Source organism: Fukomys damarensis, unplaced genomic scaffold, assembly GCF_012274545.1.
Source record: "Fukomys damarensis isolate Sample0158 unplaced genomic scaffold, DMR_v1.0_HiC HiC_scaffold_32, whole genome shotgun sequence".
NCBI classification, from domain to species: Eukaryota; Metazoa; Chordata; class Mammalia; order Rodentia; family Bathyergidae; genus Fukomys; species Fukomys damarensis.
The window spans coordinates 33,295,127-33,316,270 of record NW_022900944.1 but is presented as its reverse complement, the minus strand read 5'-3'; the positions used below and the strand labels follow the sequence as shown (position 1 = coordinate 33,316,270).

Below are 21,144 nucleotides of genomic sequence, written 5' to 3'. Positions count from 1 at the left end.
TAAAAAAAAAAAAAAAAAAAAAAAAAAAAAAATGGAGGTAGTTTGCCAATAATCAGGCCGAGAGGATGAAGGGGGAGACGGTCACAATGTGAAACATTTTGGTTTCTAGTCAAACCACTAAGGATATCCTTAGAAATGCAATTATATATATATTTTGGGGGGTATTGGGGAGTGAACTCGGTACCTTACCCTTGCAAAGCAGATGACAGAACCACTGAGCTAAATCCCTGGCCCTTGCAATTATATTTTGAACAGATAAATCAAATCAGTGTTTAGGTACACAGATGCATAGGATCCTATAAGTTCAGCCCATTTTATTTCTGTTTAGCAAGGCTTCAACAAACTTACATGTTCAATTTAATAATAACCATGTAGTTTTATTTGCCCTAAAGCTAAAATGTACCTTTTATATGGAAAATAACCATTATGAAGATGACTGAGCCATTAGGAATCAGTGCAAAGGACAGATTTACGCTTTTTTTTTTTTTGGTACCAGGGATCAAACTAGGGCCCTTGGGCTTGCAAGGCAGGCAGCAGAACCACTGTGCCAAATTCCCGGCCCAAATTCACACTTTTGAAAAGCAATGTTCTTACTAGATTTCATACTATTCACAATGCTACTTGCTAAGAAATGGACTCATGTTCTCTTCCTGGACTTATTACTTATTTATCTTTCACTTTCCTGAATGAAGCACTTCTAATTACCAGCTGTATGTAGTGAGGCCATGAAAGTCCAAAGTAGGAGGAAAGGAGTAAACTCCATCCACCCTTCTTCACTCTCACGGTTAGCAACTTGTTCCAGCCTTATATAGAGGAACAAAATTAAAGTAGTAAAATAGTAAAAAGATTGTTGCTAATTTAAAACAAACTTTTGATTGGTTTATTTTTCTTTGTGGTACTAAAGACTGAGCCCAGGGCCTTCACATTGATTTATGTACCCAGCCCTTTTTTATTTTGAAACAGGGTCTTGCTAAATTGTTGGGCCCCTAGGCTGGACTCAAATGTGCGATCTTTCTGCCAGAGTGTAGGGATTACAGGAATGTGCCAGGAGGCTTGGCCAAGTTTTTGGTGTAGAAAGTAAAGCCTTAGCCAACTATGGTGACACATACCTGCAATTCCAGCATGCTGGGAGACTGAGGTAGGAGGATCACTCATTCTAGCCCAGGCTCAGCAATGTTGTAAGACCCTGTCTCAAAATAAAAAACAGCCAGGCCTGAGGGTGCACACCTGTAATTCTAGTATCCAGAAGCCTGAAGCAGGAGAATTGCTTCTAGTTCAAGGACAGCCTGGGCTACATAGTTTGAGGTCACCCTCAGCTACATAGTGAAACCCTATCTCAAAAAAAACAAATTAAAATAAAGAAATAAATAAATCAAATTAATTAATTATTCCAGGCATGATGGCACATACCTATAATTTCTGCACTTGGGAGGCTGAGACAAGAGGACTGTCACAAATTCAAGGCCAGTCTGGACTACATAGTGAGTTTGAGGACTGCCTAAACTACATCGTGATATTCTATGTCAAAAAAATAATTAAAAAATAAAAAGGGCTGGGGATGTTGATTACTACAAAAGCCCTGGGTTCAACCCCCAGAAGTGAGAAAAAATAAAAACTGAAAGCTTTACATAAAAACGGGGGATAAGTCACAAACAGACTCTTCTCCACAATTGTCAGAATGGTTAATATTAAAAAGACTAATATCGGCTGGACATGGTGGTGCACGCCTGTAATCCCAGCACTCAGGAGGCTGAGGCAGGAGGATCTCTATGAGTTCAAGACCAGCTGGACTACATAGTGAGTTCCAGGTCAAGTCTAAACTACATAGTGAGACCCTGTCTCAGAAAACCAAAAAACAAACAAACAAATAAATAAATAATAAAAAGACTAATATCAAGCCAGGCAAGGTAGTGAATGCCTGTAATCCCAGCACGCTGGGAGGCTGAGGCAGGAAGATCATAAATTCTAGCCAAGGCTGAGCAACTTAGCACGAGTCTGTGTCAAAATTAAAAAAATTAAAAAAAGGAGTGATACAAATATTGGAGAGAGAAAATGCAGCAATGAAAGCTCTCATATTTTGTTGGTAGGAATATAAAATGGCAATACTACTTTGTTTTTCTCATTGAATTTATTGGTATTTTTTAGGTATATTGTATAGTTATATTCATCATTGGGATCTGGTACCTTTACATGATGTATCTTATTTTTTCCCATGCCCCTATGGCACACCTACTTTGGCATAAAGTCTAGCAATTTCTCTCTCTCTCTCTCTCTCTCTCTCTCTCTCTCTTTCTCTCTCTAGCAATTTCTCTCTCTCTCTCTCTCTCATTTATTTGGGGTACTGGAGATAGAACTCAGAACCTTGTGCTTGCGAGGCAGGCGGTAGAACCAGTGAGCTAAATTCCCATGGCAATTTCTTTAAAACCAAATATACACCCATCCTTTGACTTAGCAATTTCACTCCTAAGAATTTACCCTGTAAAATGAAAATGTCTGTCCACAAAAACACTTGTACAAAATTATTCTAAATAAATAGCTCCAAACTATAAGTAGTTCGAGTGACCATCAATAAGAAAATAAATAAACTGACACTTCCTCTAACCGAGTTGAGACAAGGACCAAAGAGCTCCAAGTGATTTTATAGGTATTATCTTATTTAAGCTTGAAGTAATTTTAAAGGGTACAGTTGTGAGGTAGGAAATAGGGTATAGCTTAGACTGGCTCTGACGAGAAGCACAGGATCCTGGGACAGCCTCTCAGGACCCATATGTAGTAGTTCTTGTGTTCCCTCAAGATTTGGATGGCATAAAAGGACACAGATGCCAAGCAAAGCTCACTATGGTGGCTTTTTTCAGAATAGCCTGCCCTGTGTCCTTCAGGGTGTACTTCTATCTTGCCTTTTTTGTCTTATACTCAGCCCAAGCTCACTGTTGAGCCAGTTTCTACCTCACACTTCAGTTTTACTTTTTCAAATAAATTTTATCACTATTTCTTTCTCATTTCATTCAATTCTTTGCTTGAGATGAGAAGAACCTGGAATCCAACTCCTGAAGATGTGAGCACCCCAAACCCAGTCATGTTTATTTGGCGAGCCACTTTTAGAGCAAACTACCTGGTAACAGTTGATAGGTATTATGTCCATTTTACATATAAAAAATGGGAGAAATTACAGAACTTATATAAGGACACAAAGACACTAATGGTACCTATAATATCTTAGGAACTTATTATGCCAATTTTACAATTATTTTCTCACTAAATTTACCTATAATTTTTATTTTATACAGAAAAAAATCAAGGTGTATGAAAAAGAAATCAAGCCCATCTTTTAAACTTTTATCTTCTATCAATGAGTTTATATACTTTTTCTACCATGACAAAGGAGAGAGGTTCATATCCTTACGGTTATAACCAAAGTTATGCATAATTACTACCAAGCTACTTATAATTCTGTTTTTCTACTCTCTAAAGAAGCACACTGGAGTGTAAGTTGAAGTAATATCATAGGAATAACCTTGAATTTCTTCTAATTTATACTTTACAAAAAAGCACAAATCATTTATAAATTCTGGTATTTCATGTAAAATTAGGAACTAATTACTCTTCCAATAGTAATATTGAAAAGAGAAGAGTCATGGAACTTTTGTAGTGGTAAATTACCCTCTCCATTTGGTTCTAACATTATCATCACCAAATGTCTTCAAAATATAAATATGTATACTAAAGAGAATACAGGTCCCAAGTTTTGAGGAAAGCCAAGGTCACCAGGGTTTTTTTGTGGGGGGGTACCGGGGATTGCACTTGGGTTCAAAGCAGGTGGCAGAACTACTGAGCTAAATCCCCAGCTAATGTTTCCAGGTTTTAAAATGTCTGGATGGATGATAAAGACAACATAACTTTTAGCAATACAGCCACATCACATGATCTTCCTTTCTTCTTTCACCATTCCGAAAATCCCAGAAAATTTCTACAGAAATTTTGCAATACATTTGCTATTTATTCTAATATTAACAGCAATATAGACATATATTTCTAGAAATGATTTGTAACAAAGGGGGTTTAGTCTTTCTGTCTTCTGACAGCTAGTTGACAATTTTTCTATTTTTTTGCGGTATCAGGGATCAAATTTAGGACCTTTTGCTTGCTAGGCAGGTGTGTTGTCATTGAACGAAATTCCCAGCCCCATAATCTGTCCTTCTTTATCACACTGTTTTCTTACTCTATTTTCTTCTCCATGGCCTCTATTTTTTGTGTTTTAAATCCACAATTAACAGACCAAAGGCTCAATATAAATGTATCCAATGTTAAGAAAATTTTATTTCTTTATTTTTTCAGGTTGGCCTTAAACTTACTATGTAGCCTAGGCTGTTAAGGATCTAACTCATAGGGATCTTCCTGTCTCAGCCTCTAGAGTGCTGGAATTACAGGCATGTACCACCACACTTAGCACAATATGGTTTTAAGAAACAGAGGTGATTAGTTGCTTTACAAATTAAATTCTTACTTTATGACAAAATAGTAGAACTTTGAGACATTGCTTCACTATGTAGTTCAGGCTGGGCTTGAACTCACTATATAGTTCAGGCTGGCCTCCAACTCACAGCAATCCTACCTCAGCCTCCTGAGTGCTGGGATCACAAGCATGCACCACCATGCCTGGCCTAGAACTTCTTGAAAGATTAAGCTGTACTGCATTTAGATGATGCAACACACATTAACTTTTAGGACTAAACCTATGGGTAACACCACATAATTTCTACAATACCTTAAACCTTTAAAAGAAAGCCAACAAAAACAATACAATACCCTCTACTATCATTTCACTCCTCAGGGTAACCAACATTAACAGTTCCTAGTGTCTATCTAAACATTTTTTTATATATACCTGCACAGATATGTGAAGTAATTTAAAAATGGAACTTCAAAAATGAATCATACATCTCCAAGTGATGTTTTCCTCTGTATATATTACTTATCAGAGTCATATAACATTGCAGCAAGTCCTTAGGTTAAAAGCTAAAAGTATGTTCTTGTTGGGTACAGCTTACCTGTTTTCAAGATCCGGCATGCTTAAGTTTCTAGCAGCAAAGCACATTTTGAGAGGGATGACCTTCCTGTCTTTGGTGCTGTTGTGGTGTTTTGGAGAACCAGAGTCCTCACTGCCACTAAAGCTTGGTGACTGAGGAGCTGCACCTTCCCATGGCAGATCTGATACTAGGGATGGCTTCTTGATATATGGTGTTACTTCTCGGATAAACTTGACTATGAAAAAAAAAATCGAATAAGGTTAGCATTTTTGTTTCTGTGAAAAGTGACAAAAATAAGCACGTGTGTATATATCAAATCTACAACAAACTGAAAAAAATTCAAACACATCCATCTCCTGTTTTTGTTATTGTTATTAGTTACTAGGTATTGAACCCAAGGCCTTTACACGGAGCAGCATGCTCCCCCTGCCCCCTTTTTTAAAACATTTGAGACAGGGTCTCACTAAGTTGCCCAGGCTGGGCTTACATTGAGATGCTCCTGCCTCAGCCTCCCAATGTGCTGGGATTATAAATTTGTGCCACAAGAGACATCCATCTCCTTGAGAAAAATTTAGCACCGCCTAAGACAGTGCCATGTAACTTTAGACAACTCTTAACACTTAGAAAATTCCACTCGTTGATTGTCTACTGAAGTCATATAGAACAAATTGAATCTCTCTTGCACATGAGAACCTTTCAAATATCTGAAAGACAGATTATGTATCGCTCTGCTTTTCTGTGGTGAGTCAGAGTCCTCCTAAATTGTAAAGGCTGGCCTTGTGTTTGCTATTGCAACCCAGGCTAACCTGAACTCGCAATCTTCCTGCCTCAACCTCCCGAGTGCTGAGATTACAGGTGAAGGCCACCATCCCTGCCTGCCTTGTCATTAAGCCAAATATTTCTAGTTTAATTTGATTCAACTCTATCAACATTCAATAGCTATCTACCAAGTGTCAGGTATTATGCTAGTTCTTGAGAATATTAAGGCAAGTGAGATGTAGATCCTGCCCTTAAGGAATATCCAACAAAGCAAGGGAGACAGCTGCATAAACAGATCATTATAGTCCTGAAAAACATATGTAAAAATAAAGTATATTCAAGATAAGTACAATTGCAGACTCAACTGCTCTCCTTGCTTGTTCAGTTTTTCCTTCCCCATACTGGGGATTGAACCCAGGGGTACTTTACCATTGAGATATATTTCCCTTATTTTAAGTTTTGAGAGAGGACCTCAAATTGTTCTGGCTGGCCTTGAACTTGAGAACCTCCTACCTAATCCTCCTGAGTGCTTCGTGTTATAGGTATGCAATACTCTATTAGTGTAGCCCAAAATTAAAATACAGCTTTTAGTAGGTATGAAACTTTTTTCTTTTTAAATTCAATTTAGGATTCACAAAATACTTCTTAGTGCATGCCTATAATCCCAGCAGTCTGGGGGTCTGAGTCAGGAAGATCCCAAGTTTGAGCCGTCTGGCAATTTAGTGATACTCTGTCTCAAAATAAGAAATAAAAAAAGGCGGGGGTATAGTTCAGTGTAAAGGTCCTGCATTCAATCCCCAGTACCACAAAAAGAAGAGGAAAAAAAAAAAGGGGCTGGGGATTTAGCTCAGTGGTTCTGCTGCCTGCCTTGTAAGCACAAGGTCCAGTGCTTGATCCCTGCCAAAAAAAAAAAAAAAAAGAAGATGAGAAAAAAAGAAAAATTGTAGGGGGGGAAGGGAGGGCAGAGGTAAGGGGAAAAAATGAGAATCAAGACTTGCCATGTAAAGGTACATGATCCCAACAATGAATGTAACTGTACTGTATCCCTAAATGTACCAATAAACTAAAAAAAAAAAAAAAAAAAAGAAAAAAAGAAAAATTTTTACCCCAGTCATGAAGTCATGACTGGCAAATCATTTTGAGGCATGGTGCTTTTGTTTTAAAAACTAGATAAACTAAGATTATTAAAATTTTAAATATCATTAAAAATAAATGAGTTGAATATAGATAAATTAATCATTATCTCTGTTAACATCAATACATGTTTAATCAGTTTTCTATGTCCCTTGAAAGGTCATTCAATAGAAATTGGAACTGAAAAACTAAAAGGTCATTGGCAATGAATGCTTATCAATATAAGAGCTAGAATGAATATTACATAGCATTAGAAGCCTGTAAAACTTTTACAAACATTAGTAAATTTCAAAAATAATGAAGTCTGTTTCTAAAAATATAACTAATAACAATCTTTAAAATAGTTTCTCTGTTGAGCCCCCAGCACTGGAAACAGAGAGTCCCGGCTCTACGGCCCTTTCCAGTTCTGCATGGTGCGGGGCTGCCAGTGGAATGTGGGACATCTTTTTCCTGGATCTGGGTCCCTCTCAGCCTCTAGCTGGGACTCTGGGGCATGCCTACATTTCAGTCCTTTGTGGCCCAGACACAGCCATGAGTCTAACCTCCCAGATGAAGAGGAAGAGGGGATGAGGAGAACATATAAAAAAATGCCTACCTCAGGCTTTGCAATTTCCTGTCCTCCACTTCTGGTGTACTTATAGATAACGCTCACGGCTAAATTATATTCTGTACACGATTTTATACTATAAACAACAGATAACTTCAGTGAATAAGATTGATATGTTTCTCTTTAAAGTTCAGAGTACAGAACTTTATAATAGTTTGGATGGACTTAACTGGCTTAATTCTGATATTCTGTCCTCCCTATCCCCTTTGAAAAGTCTGTCTACAAAGTATCTAAACAGATATCTTAAGGCATGACTTTTTCATACAAAATCTTTTCCTTTAATAAGAGCCAGAGGGAATTTGGGGGTAGGAGGCATGATAGTAATAAATACTTCAATTTAGTCCCCTTTACCTACCTCTCTCTTCCCCTCTCTTCCCTGGGGATCGAACCTGACCTATACCACACTGAGCTATATCCCCAGCCCACTTTTATTTTGAGACAGGGTCCCACCAAGTTCTCAGGCTAAGTTTGAATCTGTAATTCTCCGTCCTCAGCCTCCTAGAATGCTGAGATTACAGGTGCTTGTCACCATGTGCTCCCTCCTTTCTTGTTATGCATTATCTTACTGTACATAAGAGAGAGCTGAAGCTCATCATTATATAATGAATTATTTGGACTTAGACATGTACATATATGGACCTCTTGACTTTGTAGTCATTTGGAATAATCACAATTTATCATTGTGGAGTAAATGTTCTAAGTATTTTTAAATTTGATCCCTACCAATATATATGTCAATTCTAGACTGTGAATTAATATATCTTAGTTAATATCTAAAAGATGCATGTGTTTTATATTTCTTCTCTCAATCTGTTTTATTAATGCATTACATGGGAAAACTAAATTTGTGATTTGGGAGAAAGAAAAAAGATCACAGTGTTAAACTGACAACTTGAAAATGGAGTGAGCATCACTCTTTAGCATGTTGAGAAATCCAGAGGCTTCCAATTCTTTTGGCTACATGAGCCAGCCAGAGTAATAAATGAGTGGAGCTGTCAGGTTACCAGGGATAATAGGATGGTGTGGAAAAGGACATGTACCATCTAAAGGGAACAGAATTTGCTACCAGGTCTCAGCTGACAGCTGGACAGTCAGCTGTCCTTGTTGCCACATCTTATTTTCAAGACAAATCAGAATAATCTCAGCACTCAGGAGGCTGAGACAGGAGGATCACTGTGAGTTCAAGGCCAGCCTTAACCATATAGGAAGACTATCTAAAAAAAAAAAAAAAATCAAGACAAAGCAGAAAAATCTATATTCAACTCTCAAATATTAGCATTTATTAAGCTGAATAATAAGAAATTCCTACTTTTTGTACTGGGAATTGAACTCAGGGCTTGAAGGAAGGTGCTGTACCTCTGAGCTACATCCCCGGCCCAGAAATTATTAGTTTTGCAGATTTAAAATCTGGAAAATATTGGCAACTTCATATTTCCACATTTTTGGGACAGGTATGGTGGTGCATGTCTGTAACCCCAACACTTGGAAGGCTGAGGCAGAAGGATTGCAAGCCTGAGGCCAGCCTGTGGCGCATAGTGAGTTCAAAGCCAGCCTGGGCTACACAATGAGACCTTGTCCCCCCCCCAAAAAAAAAAAAAGTTTAAACATTACGTGTATTAAATAAAACACTTCTGGGCTGGGGGGTAGCTCAGTGGTAGAATATTTGCCTAGCATTTGCAGGTCTCTGTGTTCACTCCCTAGCACATGTGTGCGCGCGCACACACACACACACACACACACACACACACACACACACTGTATTTTCTTGCCTAGCTTTTGTGGTAAACACCTGTAATCCCACCATTCAGAATCAGGAATTTGGGGACAGCCTGGGCTATACAATGAGATCTTGTCTCAACAAAACAAAAATTCTCTATCTTCATCTCCCCCTCCCTCTCCTTTTTTGGGGGGTAGTAGTAACTGGAGATTGAACATAAAGCAGCCCATTTTTGGAGACACGGTCTCACTAAGTCATTAAGTTGCCCAGGCTGGGCTTGCATTGGTGATCCTCTGCCTCAGCCCCCCAGTGTGCTGGGATTGCAAGTGTGTGCCATCATGCCAGCTCGATAGGTTCTTTATCAACCCCACTTACAGACAATAATCAGTCTTGCCAGGGAATTAGCTCAGTGGTTCTGCTGCCGCCTGCCTTGAGAGTGCAAGGACCAGAGTTCGATCCAAAAAAAAAAAAAAAAGAATCAGTCTTAGCAAGAGTACCTTGCCTAAAAGTACCTTGCCTAAAAGTGCATTGATGCTGCATGATGACAGTAGAATCATCACATGTGACACCTATGTTAGCATTTTTTTTTGGTACCGGGGATCAAACTCAGGACCTCATGCTGGCCAGGCAGGTGCTACACTGCAGAGCTAAATCCCCAGCCCCCTATGTTAACATTTTTATACAAGGTGGTGTACATTGAAAGTTAACTAGTAATATAATGCCTTGATACATTTTAAGATAGCTCTCACATTATACCTATAAAGAAAATAATTGTGGTAAAATGTTAAAGCAAATGGTATAAAATTATATACGTAGTATAATTCAGTTATGTGAAAAATGAGGAAAGGAAAACTATATTTAGGAAATAAAATTGGAAATAAACTCATTGGAATGATAGGATTTGACTGATTTTTCCTATTTTAAATGTTTTTCATATTTTATTTTAAAAGAATATTAGCATTAAAATAGGTCTGGGAGTGTAGCTTAATGGTAGTAGATTGCTTAACCTAGCATGTTCATCATCAGTACTGACAAAAAAAAAAGTTTCCCTTTTGAATAGGTAAGTTGAGTATCCCCTGAGACAGGGCTTTTTTTTTTAAACCAGGGATTGAACTCAGGAACTTCCTCTTGCAAGGCAGGCAGCAGCACAACTGAGCTAAATCCCCAGCCCTAAGTATCCCTTATTTGAAAAGCCTGGGACTACAGGTATATTGAATTTTATTTTTTGTGGCAAGCTCTTGCCATATAGTTCACATTGGCCCTAAGTCATTATGTACCCCAGGATGGCCTTGGACTTGCAGCAATCCTCTTGCCTCAACCTCTTGAGTACTGGGATTACTGGCATGCACCACCACACCCAGTGTTGAGTTTTGGAATATTTACATATACATAATGAGTTATCTTGGGGATAAGGCCTAAGTCTGAACACAAAACTCATTTATGTTTCATATATACATTACATACATAGTTTGATGATCATTCAATCTCCACCTTTTTGATAGTGAGGATTGAATCCAAGGCCTCATGCTAGGCAACAGTTCTACTAATGAGCCATTATCTTTAGCCCCGAAGGTAATTATGTATGTATGTATGTATGTATTGTTTTATACCAGGGATGAACTCAGGTCCTTGCGCTTGGGAGGCAGGTGGTGGAATCACTGGGCTAAATCCCTGACCCCTCTGATGTAATTTTAAACAATAGTTTGAAGTGTTCTTGCATGTTTCCACTGTCACATGAGGTCAGGTGTGGAATTTTCCACCTTGGTCTCCATACATGCCTGTGCTCAAGAAGTTTTGGATTTTGAGTGTTTTGGAGTTTTAAATATGAGATGATCAATCTATGTACATGTAAAGCAAAACTCAAAAGAAAATATAAAAGGTTCTTAAAATAAAAGTAGTAAAGATTACTAGCTGCCCAGTTTCAATCCCTAAAAGCAATCATCGTGTATTCTTCCAGAGATGTTAGATATGCTAAGAATTTGTACAGACACACACACACACATATTTCAAATAGTATATTATAATTACTGTTCCCTATTTTTTTTTCACACTTTATGCACTTTACTGGCTTTACATCAAGTCTAAATATCTTTTTTTTTTTTTGGTACCCAGGATCAAACTCAGGACCTTGTGCTTGGGAGACAGGTGTGGCACCACTGAGCTAAATCCCTGGCCCTCTATGTTTTTTATAATATTAATAATAATTTTTTTCCTTTTTTCCCCCTGCACTTTTTCTCGTTGCTAATAATCTTATATGAGCAGCTGACTGCTCTACAGGTGATTGGGACACCTTTGGAATCAAATATGTTTCAAATCCTAACTATATTTGCTACTTCAAAGCTTTATTGAACACATTTGACTATTCTGAGATCCTCATCCATAAAGGAGTAACATAAAAAAGCAAAAAGTTCTTGGCATTTACTAAACATCCAATAAATAATAGGTCCTTTTCTTCCTGCTTACTTTTTTGTTTATCTTGTCATCTTTTTAATACAGGGTCTTGCTTTGTAGTTCAAGCTGGTCCTGAATTCATTATGTAGCCCAGGCTGGCCTCAAACTTTCAGGGATCCTTCTGCCTCAGCCTCCTTAGTGTTAGGATTACAGGAGTGGGCCACCAAGCTCAGCTCCTTTATTTTTTCTCTCCCTTAGTTTTTAAAAAAATTAATCATAATCAAAAGAAGAGATTAATTTCTTTTCTTTTTTTTTTTGGCAGTACCAGGGATTGAACTCAGGACCTTGCACTTGCAAGGCAGAGGCGGCACCAATGAGTTAAATCCCCAGCCCTTGAAGTTATTTTCTTGTAAGATTGGCTGAAATTAAGCACATACTAGAAAATAATTTGTTTTGTTTTGAGATAGGATCTCACTATGTAGTTCAGGCTGGCCTTGAACTCAGTATGTAGCCCAGGCTGAACTTTAACTTGCGGCAGTCCTCTTGCCTCAGCCTCCCTCCCACATGCTGGGATTGCAGGTGAGGTGCCACCACAAGTAGCTGAAAATATACTATCATTCTAACAGTATCATTTAGATATAGTGTATGTGTATAGAGGTGTGCTTTCTCTGCATAGTTATAATGCGTGTTTTTCTGGGTGGAGAGATTTTCTGGGTGGAGAGAGTAAAAGTTGTCTCAGGTCACCAGGGAGATTTTTTTCATCCTAGAAAAGCAAGCATGGATGTAGCCAGTATATCCTTTGAGCTGGCTGACTCAGGCATTTTAATACATACTTGTGCTTTGTGCTTCCAAGAGAGGATTAGATCACAGGAACTTGGCAGAAATTCCCAAGATTTCCAGTCACTGCTGACCGCAGAGACACAGTTTTTAAACATTTAAGGCACTGTATAAGTACTGGGCTATCAACTTGAGGGAAATACATTCTAAATGACTCCTTTTTTTGAGACAGGATCTCACTATGAAGTACAGGCTGATCTCAAACTCCTGATTGATCCCGCTGCCTCAGTCTCCTGAGCACTAGGATTACAGGTGTATGCCTCACACCTGGGCCCTAAGTGACTATTCAAACATTATAAAGATTCTGAAATAACTCTAATGATCTACTTAGAACTTCAGTCAACATCAGCAATCAACAGCCAAGTGATAGTATCATCTCTGAACTGATTACCACGCATATGTTCAAACAAAAGCAGACACACACCACCTACGGATCACCTTACTAAGACATGCAGGCCTCCCCATCTAATTAAATATTCATAATGGTTGGGAAAATTAAAAATTAATGTTTCTGATTTACCTGAATATTAACGGTATTCTTATTCCTACGCTAAGATCTCCCTAGTTGCCATAGGGTAGTGGTGGCAAACCTACAGCATGTGTCCCAATGGACTGTTTATATCATTGAAAGTTCTACATCACTGCCATAGGGCCTTAACCTGGACACCTGGCTGCATGAGCAGAGCCTTTATAACATCGTGGCTTTCAATTCAGTTTAGAGCCTATGATTTATATCAGAATTATTTGTTTTCCTTATGAAGGTCATGTTAAAAATAAGGAATGATATTTATAAACTGTTTCAAGTTTTTAGATGATGAAGCTGATTTTCTTTCTTACATGCACTAATCACTCATTAAAGTGAAAGGATGGCGCATGCCTGTAATCCCAGCCCTCGGGAGGCTGAGGCAGGAGGATCACTTTGAGTTCAAGACCAGCCTGGGCTACATAGTGAGTTCCAGGTCAGTCTCAACTACATAGTGAGACCCTGTCTCAAAAAAAAAAAAAAAAGTGAAAGGAGTTCCAGGGGTGGTAGTACAAATCTACAATTGCAGCACTCTGGAAGGCTGAGGCAGGAGGATTATAAATTCAAGCCCATCCTGGGTAACTGAGTGACTTAGCAAGATCCTCTTTCAAAATAAAAAAAACAAAACGGACTGTGGATATAGCTCAGGCCCTGGGTTCAATACACAATATAAAAAAAAAATTTTTTTTAAACCCCTAAACAAAAGCAAAAGGTGTGTCTGGGAGCTCAGCAGCAGAAGGCTTATCTAAAAAAAAAAAAAAAGAAAGAAAAAGAAAGGGGTATCCCTCATCTTGGAATCTTTCTCTGTAAAATGACCAAAACCAATGCAAAACAAGAAAGCAACCAAACAACGCCCCCAATCCATGTACTGTACAAATATACCTGAAAAGAAGCTTAGGATTTTCATCAAAATTTAAAAGCACTTATAAGATTGCACTTGATTTTGAAAGTATAGTTTTGTATATCTGAAATTTTATGTCTATATTATTTATTTTAAAACTTGTTAAAGAAATGAAGAATCAAGGAGGAAAACTAATTTTGGGCCAACCCTGGACAGCTTTGCAAGACTCTGCCTCAAAATTTAAAAAATTAGGTCCAGGGATTTATTTAGCTCAGTGGTTCCACAGCCTGCCTCACAAATGCAAGGTCCAGAGTTTGATACCTGGTACCAAAAAAAAAAAAATTTTTTTTCTTTTTAATTAAAAGGGCTCAAGGTGTAGCTCACTGAGAAGATCCTGGTTTCAATTCCCAGTTGTGTGCCAAAAAAAAAAAGAAAGAAAGAAAACTTATTCAAACTTTAGATGTGAAACAGCCATCTTGATAATATACCATATTTTTGGTTTTTGGTGGTATGGGGGACTGAACTCAGAGCCTTCACACTGAGGTACATCCTCAGCCCATTTTTTATTTTAAAATAGGAACAGGCTAAATTGCTAATCTGCTATATTCCCCAGGCTGAGCTTGAACTTGTTATTTTTTTGGTACTGGAGATGGAAATCAGGACTTCATGCTTGCCAAGCAGGCGCTGTGCAGCTGAGCTAAATCCCCAGGCCCTGAGCTTGAACTTGTGATCCTCCTGCCCTGGTCTCCCAGAATGCTGGGATTACAGACATGTACCATCACGCCAAGCTCAAGCTGATTCTTACTGAACTCTAAACTCCAAACTAATGAATAAGGTTACAAAGAATTCCATATCTGGGGCATTGGCCAACATCTGATTTTAAAATGACTGCTGCTAATGTGGCTTTTTGTTTTTGTCCTCCCACACTGCTCCAGGATCTCACTAAGTTGCTAACTTGTCCAGCCTTTGTTCAAACCTTCTATCTTTCTACCTCGGCCTCTCAAGCGCTGGGATTACAAGCACGTGTCACTCTTCCCAGCTATGTGGCCAGCTACACCTGTCCAGAAGATCCTTCATAGTGTAGAAGAGCTATGGTTATAAATACAGTCAGGTGAGTTGATTACCTTATAAAAATTCCCTCTCATATAATCATTATTTTTTTTCATCTCTCTTTCATTATTTCCTTAGCCCGGCAGATGATCTTTACTGAGTTAAGTAAAACTAAACTGGTCATAAAGTATGAATGTACCTTTACTTGTCCTGCTTTTGCAAGCAAGTATGTTTCTAGATTATCCTTGGGGGGAAGATATGGCTTTGCATTCTGCACAGAAAGGAGTTAGGCTGACATCACTGTGAAAGTATTCTCCCAAGAAGTTTCTCCTCAACTTCACCCCAAGCTCCCTCCTCCTAAATCAGGAATCTGATAGATGGCCTCCAAAAATATTAAAGTTGAATTGCTTTACTTTCAGTTTAAAAACTTATTACATTCTCAATTTTTTTTCTCTTCTTTTTTGGTACCAGGACACATTCTCAATTTGCAGGTTATCTTTTTGCTTGTCTGCCAGCCATGTGGAGTTAGAGTAGATCACAGTCTAATGCTGAGTGATGTTAAGTATTCAGAGTCCCCGATTTCACTATAAAGTCCATTTTAAAGTTACACAGTGTGTTCATTAATTTATTAAGCCCCCCCCATGAACCAGCAACTGTTTTAGGCATATAGAATAACATATCAGTGAATAAAACATGTAAACAATGTAATTAATAATTTATAAGAAGTGAAAACATGTTCACACAACAGCCAGTACACAAACATTTTTAGCAGCTTTATTCGTAAGTTACAGAACTGGAAACAATTCAGATTTCCTTCAATGGGTAAGTGGATAAACTAGTAGAAGTACAGAATAAAATATGACTCAGAAATTGTTATGGCCTGTATCTAGATGTCCCCCCAAAGCCTCGTGTGCTCTTGGGTAGGGCTTTTTGCAGATGGCTATGATATTGGGATTAAGGGTATTGGTACTAATTAGTCTATTGGTTGGAATTAGCACAGTTCTGGGTGTAGATAATGGGAAGGCCTACCCTGGGTGTGGGTGGCATCACCGAAAAGGTCTGTAGCCTGGATATAATAAAAGGGAAAGGGAGGCCTGCTTCATTGCTCGCGTTGCTTGCTGGTACTGCCTTCTGCCTACCCTGCCACACACTGTCTCTCCTCTGCCATGCTGCCCTACCTTAGAGCCAGGTAACTATGGACTGAAACTTCTACAAACTGTGAGGTAAGATAAACCTTTCCTCCTTTAACTTTAGGAGTCAGGTATTTTGTATCAGCAATGAGAAAAGAAACATAAGACAACAATGAAAAGGAATGAACTCTTGATAAAATTCATCTGCTTAGATGAATCTCAATTATGCTGAGTCAGAGAAGCCAACAGCAAAAGAATATAACATAATTCCATTACTGAAAAGACAAAACTACAGGCTGACAAAAGATCAGTGGTAGTTGGGCATGGTAGTACACACTTGTAATCCGGCACTCTATGAGGCTGAGGCAGGAAGATCACAAGTTCAAGCCTAGCAAGACCTTGTCTTAAAATAAAGAAAGGGCTTAGATGTAGCTCAGTGTGAAGGTCTTAGCTTCGGTCACCCCTACCACAAAAAAGAAAGAACATACAATCAATCAGCGGTTTCCAGGGATTGGGAGGGATTATTATTAAGGGACAGTGTGACAGTTTGGGGTGTGTTAGAAGAGTTTAAGTGCTATGGAAAAATGTGTGAACAGACTTGAAGGAGGCAGGAGAGTTGGTCATGTGGATATGTAGAGAAGCACTGCAGCCACAAAGAGTTTTAAAGAGGTAAGAAATTCAGTGTCACTGGAGTAAGGTAAGTGAGGGGTAGGACTAGAAAACATGGTTATAAAAGTAAAGGAACTGGGAAGCAGATCATGAAGGTCTGATCTTTTAAGTCATTGTAAGGACTTTGGCTTTTATTTTGAAATAAGAAGCCATTGGCAAATGTTCAACAGAAGAATGTTGAAAACAATGAAAGAGGGCAAGTGCAGAAGCTGAAACCAACTGGGAAGTTATCAGATATGAGAAAGGATGTGATCTGGACAAGGGTGAAGGAATGGAGGCAGGAAGAAGTGATCATATTTCATGTATCTACTGCAGGTAGATCTACTCAGATGTCCCAAAAGATTAGATAAGGAAGAGTGACAAAAAAAGAGTCCAGGATGATTTCAAGATTTTTGTCCTGAACGACAGGAAGGATAGAGTTGCCACTGACAGGTTTAGGAGGAAAAATCAAGCAGCTGAGGCACATATTAGACAAGCAAGTCTAGCAGATAGTTAAGACACATACAGGAAACAGGTTTGAGCTGGAGACACAACTTTGGGAGGTACAAGCATATGGTGATATTTAAGGTGGGATCAAATCACTGCCTCAGTCAGGATTCCCAAAGGACATGGATAGGACAAGATTTTAAAAAGTGACAATTTATATAGTTAGGAGCAGGGTACAGGAAAACCACAAGAGAAAGCAGTATGGTACTCCAGGACTATTAACACAGTGGCTGTTTCTATACCCCCGGCTGGAAGGGACAGAGAGAGAGGAAATTGCTACCCAAAACAGAAGAGGACCTTGAAGAGACTGATGAGAGAAGAAGTGACCTACAGTCAGACAGTTCAAACAAACTGAGATGACTTTTTGGATTAGGAGCAAAGAGAATAAATGCTCTCATCTCACTCTTCTCCTTTGCCTCTACTGGCCCAACCCGACAAAACTGAAGGCCAAGAAAGCCTGCTGATAGGGTCCATAAAGGGCAGCCTCCTAGAACAGAGGCAGGTAGGAAAGCAGGGGTGGGGCTAGAGGGGTAAATGAAGACACCAGACCAATCACCAAGGTAGTGAGCACAGAGAAGGAAGAGGACATTCCACTACTGGAGGGTTAGGGAGAAGAGAAGGAACATCAAAGCTGGGTGTGGTGGCACACGCTTGTTATTCCAGCACTTGGGAGGCTGAGGCAGGAGGATCGCTGTGAGTTCGAGACCAGCCTGGGCTACATAGGGAGTTCCAGGTCAGTCTCACTACATAGTGAGACCCTGTCTCAAAAAACAAAAAACAAAAACAACAAAAAAAAAAGAAGGAACATCAAAGCTGGGTGTGGTGGCACACGCTTGTTATTCCAGCACTTGGGAGGCTGAGGCAGGAGGATCGCTGTGAGTTCGAGACCAGCCTGGGCTACATAGGGAGTTCCAGGTCAGTCTCACTACATAGTGAGACCCTGTCTCAAAAAACAAAAAACAAAAACAACAAAAAAAAAAAGAAGGAACATCAAAATAGAGAGACATTAAGATCCACGGGAGACAGGGGCTGGGGATTTAGATGCGTGGTTTCACCGCCTGCCTTGCAAGCTCAAGGACCGAAGTTCGATCCCCGTACCAAAAAAAACAAAAAAGACCAATGGGAGACAAATACGCCATAGAAATCAACTAGGTCATACTTAGTGATTCTACTTTCTTCAATGCTTCATAGCTTCTAAATAAAACTTCTAAAGAGTAACCAGTGTTTTCTTCCGAACCCAAAGACTCGTTTTTCACCCTTACCAAAATCATATGAGTATCTCTGACAAAGCACTGTGATTCCTCTTTTCTGGCCGCTTAATTTTTAGTGGTTTTTTTTTCCCCTCCTCCTTCTCTTACAATGTAGGTGCTACCCAAGGCTCTAACCTTGGTTTTTTTTTTTTAACCTTGGTATTTCTTACTTTATCCTCTTGTCCCTGGCCAGAACCGTTATTTTTTGTTGACCCCAATTCCTTCTGAATATTGTCCTGATCCTTTCAACTTACCCAAATGTGAGTTAATCTTCATCTTCTGGAATCTCCTCATCCTGTGTTATCTGTTTTAGTTATTAGGATGAGCATCTTTCTAGCTATACAGGAGCTAAACAAGAAGTACAGTAACTCTGGTGAAAAGTGTAATAATCTGTATTTTATTAAAACTTGCCTGGGTGGTTGATTCTCATGTTTATGTAAGGTTTGGGAATGGCTTCTTAAACTTCTGCAAGTCAGTCTCTCTCTCCTTAGCAACATACCTAATCAGGTATCAGTCCATCCCTCCGTACCCTGAAACTGATCTTTAACCTGACTCACTCTCCTCAATTCCCACTGCCAATGTGCTTTTTGGTCACCAACACCATTATAATGGCTTCCTTTGGGGGGGGTAATTATTCTAAAATATACACAATAGAAAAGTTACCATTTTATTTTATTTATTTATTTTTTTGAGACAGGGTCTCACTATGTAGTTGACACTGACCTGGAACTATGTAGCCCAGGCTGGTCTTGAACTCACAGTGATCCTCCTGCCTCAGCATCCCAAGTGCTGGGATTACAGGCATGCGCCACCACGCCCAGCTCTTTTTTTAAATGTACAGTTCAGTGGCATTGAGTACATTCACACTGTTGTGCAACCATCACCACAACCCATTTCCACAACCACCTGAAACTGAAATAAACAGTTACACCATGTCCCCTCCTCTCCAGTCCCTGGCAGCCACCGTGTTACTTCCTTTCTCAAAGAATTTGGCTATTTTAAGTACCTCCCACAGGTGGAGTCATACAATATTTATTCCTTTGTGTCAGTGTGGCCTCTTCACTGATCTGCTTGCCCAGACTCCTTCCTCTCTTAATCTTATTTCTTTATATAAGGTTTCAGGTTGACCCAAACCCCAACTCATACTGGGCCACCCCTTGTTTCAAAGAGCCATCATGGTTTCCTGATTGTCTTTGATGTAATTTTAAAAACTTTATTTATTTTTGTGGTCCTGCAGATTGGACCTACAGCTTTTCACTGAGCTACATTCCCAAGCTATTATTTTATTTTAGGTTTTATCTTTTTTATTTGTTTGTTTTGGGACAGGCCTCAAACTCGAGGTGATCCTATTTCAGCCTCCCAGGTATTAGAATTACAGTGGTGAACCACCACAGCTCGCCCCAGCCCTTAAAAAAAATTTTTTTTAAGTTTTGGGACAGGGTCTCACTAAGTCCCTAAATTGCCCAGACTCCACTTGAATTTGCTGTCCTCTTGCCTCGGCCTCCCAGAGTGCTGGGATTATAGGTATGTGCTACCACACCTGGCAGTCTGTGATGTAATTTCATCTTTTCAACCAATTCCTCTCTCTCTGTCCTCTCCTCCTCCCTATATACTTTTTTTTTGGGGGGGTACTGGGGATCAAGCTTGGGACACCTTGCGCTTGAGAGGCAGGTGGCGGCACCACTGAAATAAATCCCCAACCCTATGTATTTCAATATAAATGCTTGCACAAGAAAACTCCCAAAGAATTTTAAGCATAAGCATAGGCTACCATAACCCAGTGAACTACTTGCTGAAATATATATTCTAACTTTTCCTATCTGTATCTTTACTCATACTCATCTCCTTACTTCGTTTCCACACGTCCAAATCTTACCCCTCTTCCGGAACACATCTCAAATTCTATTTTTTTGTCTTAATCCCAATGCAGAAGTTTACTAAGATTTAATAGGGATAAACTGATAATTTTATATAACCAGTGGGACTGTATCCACACAACTGTAAGTTGTAGAAGTGGTAGCTAGTGGGTTCAAACTCACCACAATTCCAGGATATTTGAAGAAACTTAGTACAGCAGCTGATGTGCCCCTGATATTGGTCAGACAGAAATTTCCTCATTATAGGCCTGAAAGCAGAGAAGAAAATTCCTGGTACTATGTCATTAACCCTAAGGAAATAGCAGTTTGAAGCTATCATATCGGTCCCAGGGTTTTTTGTTTTCTTTTTTTTTCCTACCCGCTTTCTTTCCTTTCATTTCTTTTTTCCCCTAGGTGCTATTTCTAGGACTATCAAGATATCCTTGCCAGGGATTTAGCTCAGTGGTTCTGCCACCTGCTTTGCAAGCGCAAGGAACTGAGTTCGATCCCTGGTACCAAAAAAAAAAAAGATATCCTCAAGAGCATTTATTGTTATTAAAGTCTCTAAAAAAACTATACCTTTCTCTATGTAGTGGCTACTGAAAAGCCCAGTGTTCTAAGAGTCACAATCACTAATGCTTGGGTGACACTCAATGGCACTTCTATTACATGGGTTTACAATACATGGGTTTTGATATACCGTACTATTTAAAATTCACTGCTTTGAATAGTTCTAGATCTATGAAGTGAATAGAGAAAACACCCATTCTACGTCTTAAAGTTGAAACTGGCTAAAGTGTTCCAAACCACTCATTAAAACTAAGCTGTATCACACACAACCTCCTCTGCATCTCCATTCTCTGATCT

General features: G+C 39.1%; 1 protein-coding gene across 1 annotated transcript in view; it reads right to left on the bottom strand.

Annotated features, from left to right (window-relative positions):
• The window catches only part of Sntb2 (syntrophin beta 2), a 65,956-nt gene extending 45,394 nt beyond the window's left edge, over positions 1 to 20,562 (bottom strand). The window contains exons 1-2 of the mRNA XM_010612340.3: positions 20,461 to 20,562; positions 5,049 to 5,262 (exon numbers count right to left, since the gene is read on the bottom strand). Coding sequence (XP_010610642.2) covers positions 5,049 to 5,262; positions 20,461 to 20,539 — 293 coding nt within the window. The 5' untranslated portion in view covers positions 20,540 to 20,562. The remainder of the gene's footprint in view (positions 1 to 5,048; positions 5,263 to 20,460) is intronic.
• Between the last annotated feature and the right edge of the window lie 582 nt (positions 20,563 to 21,144).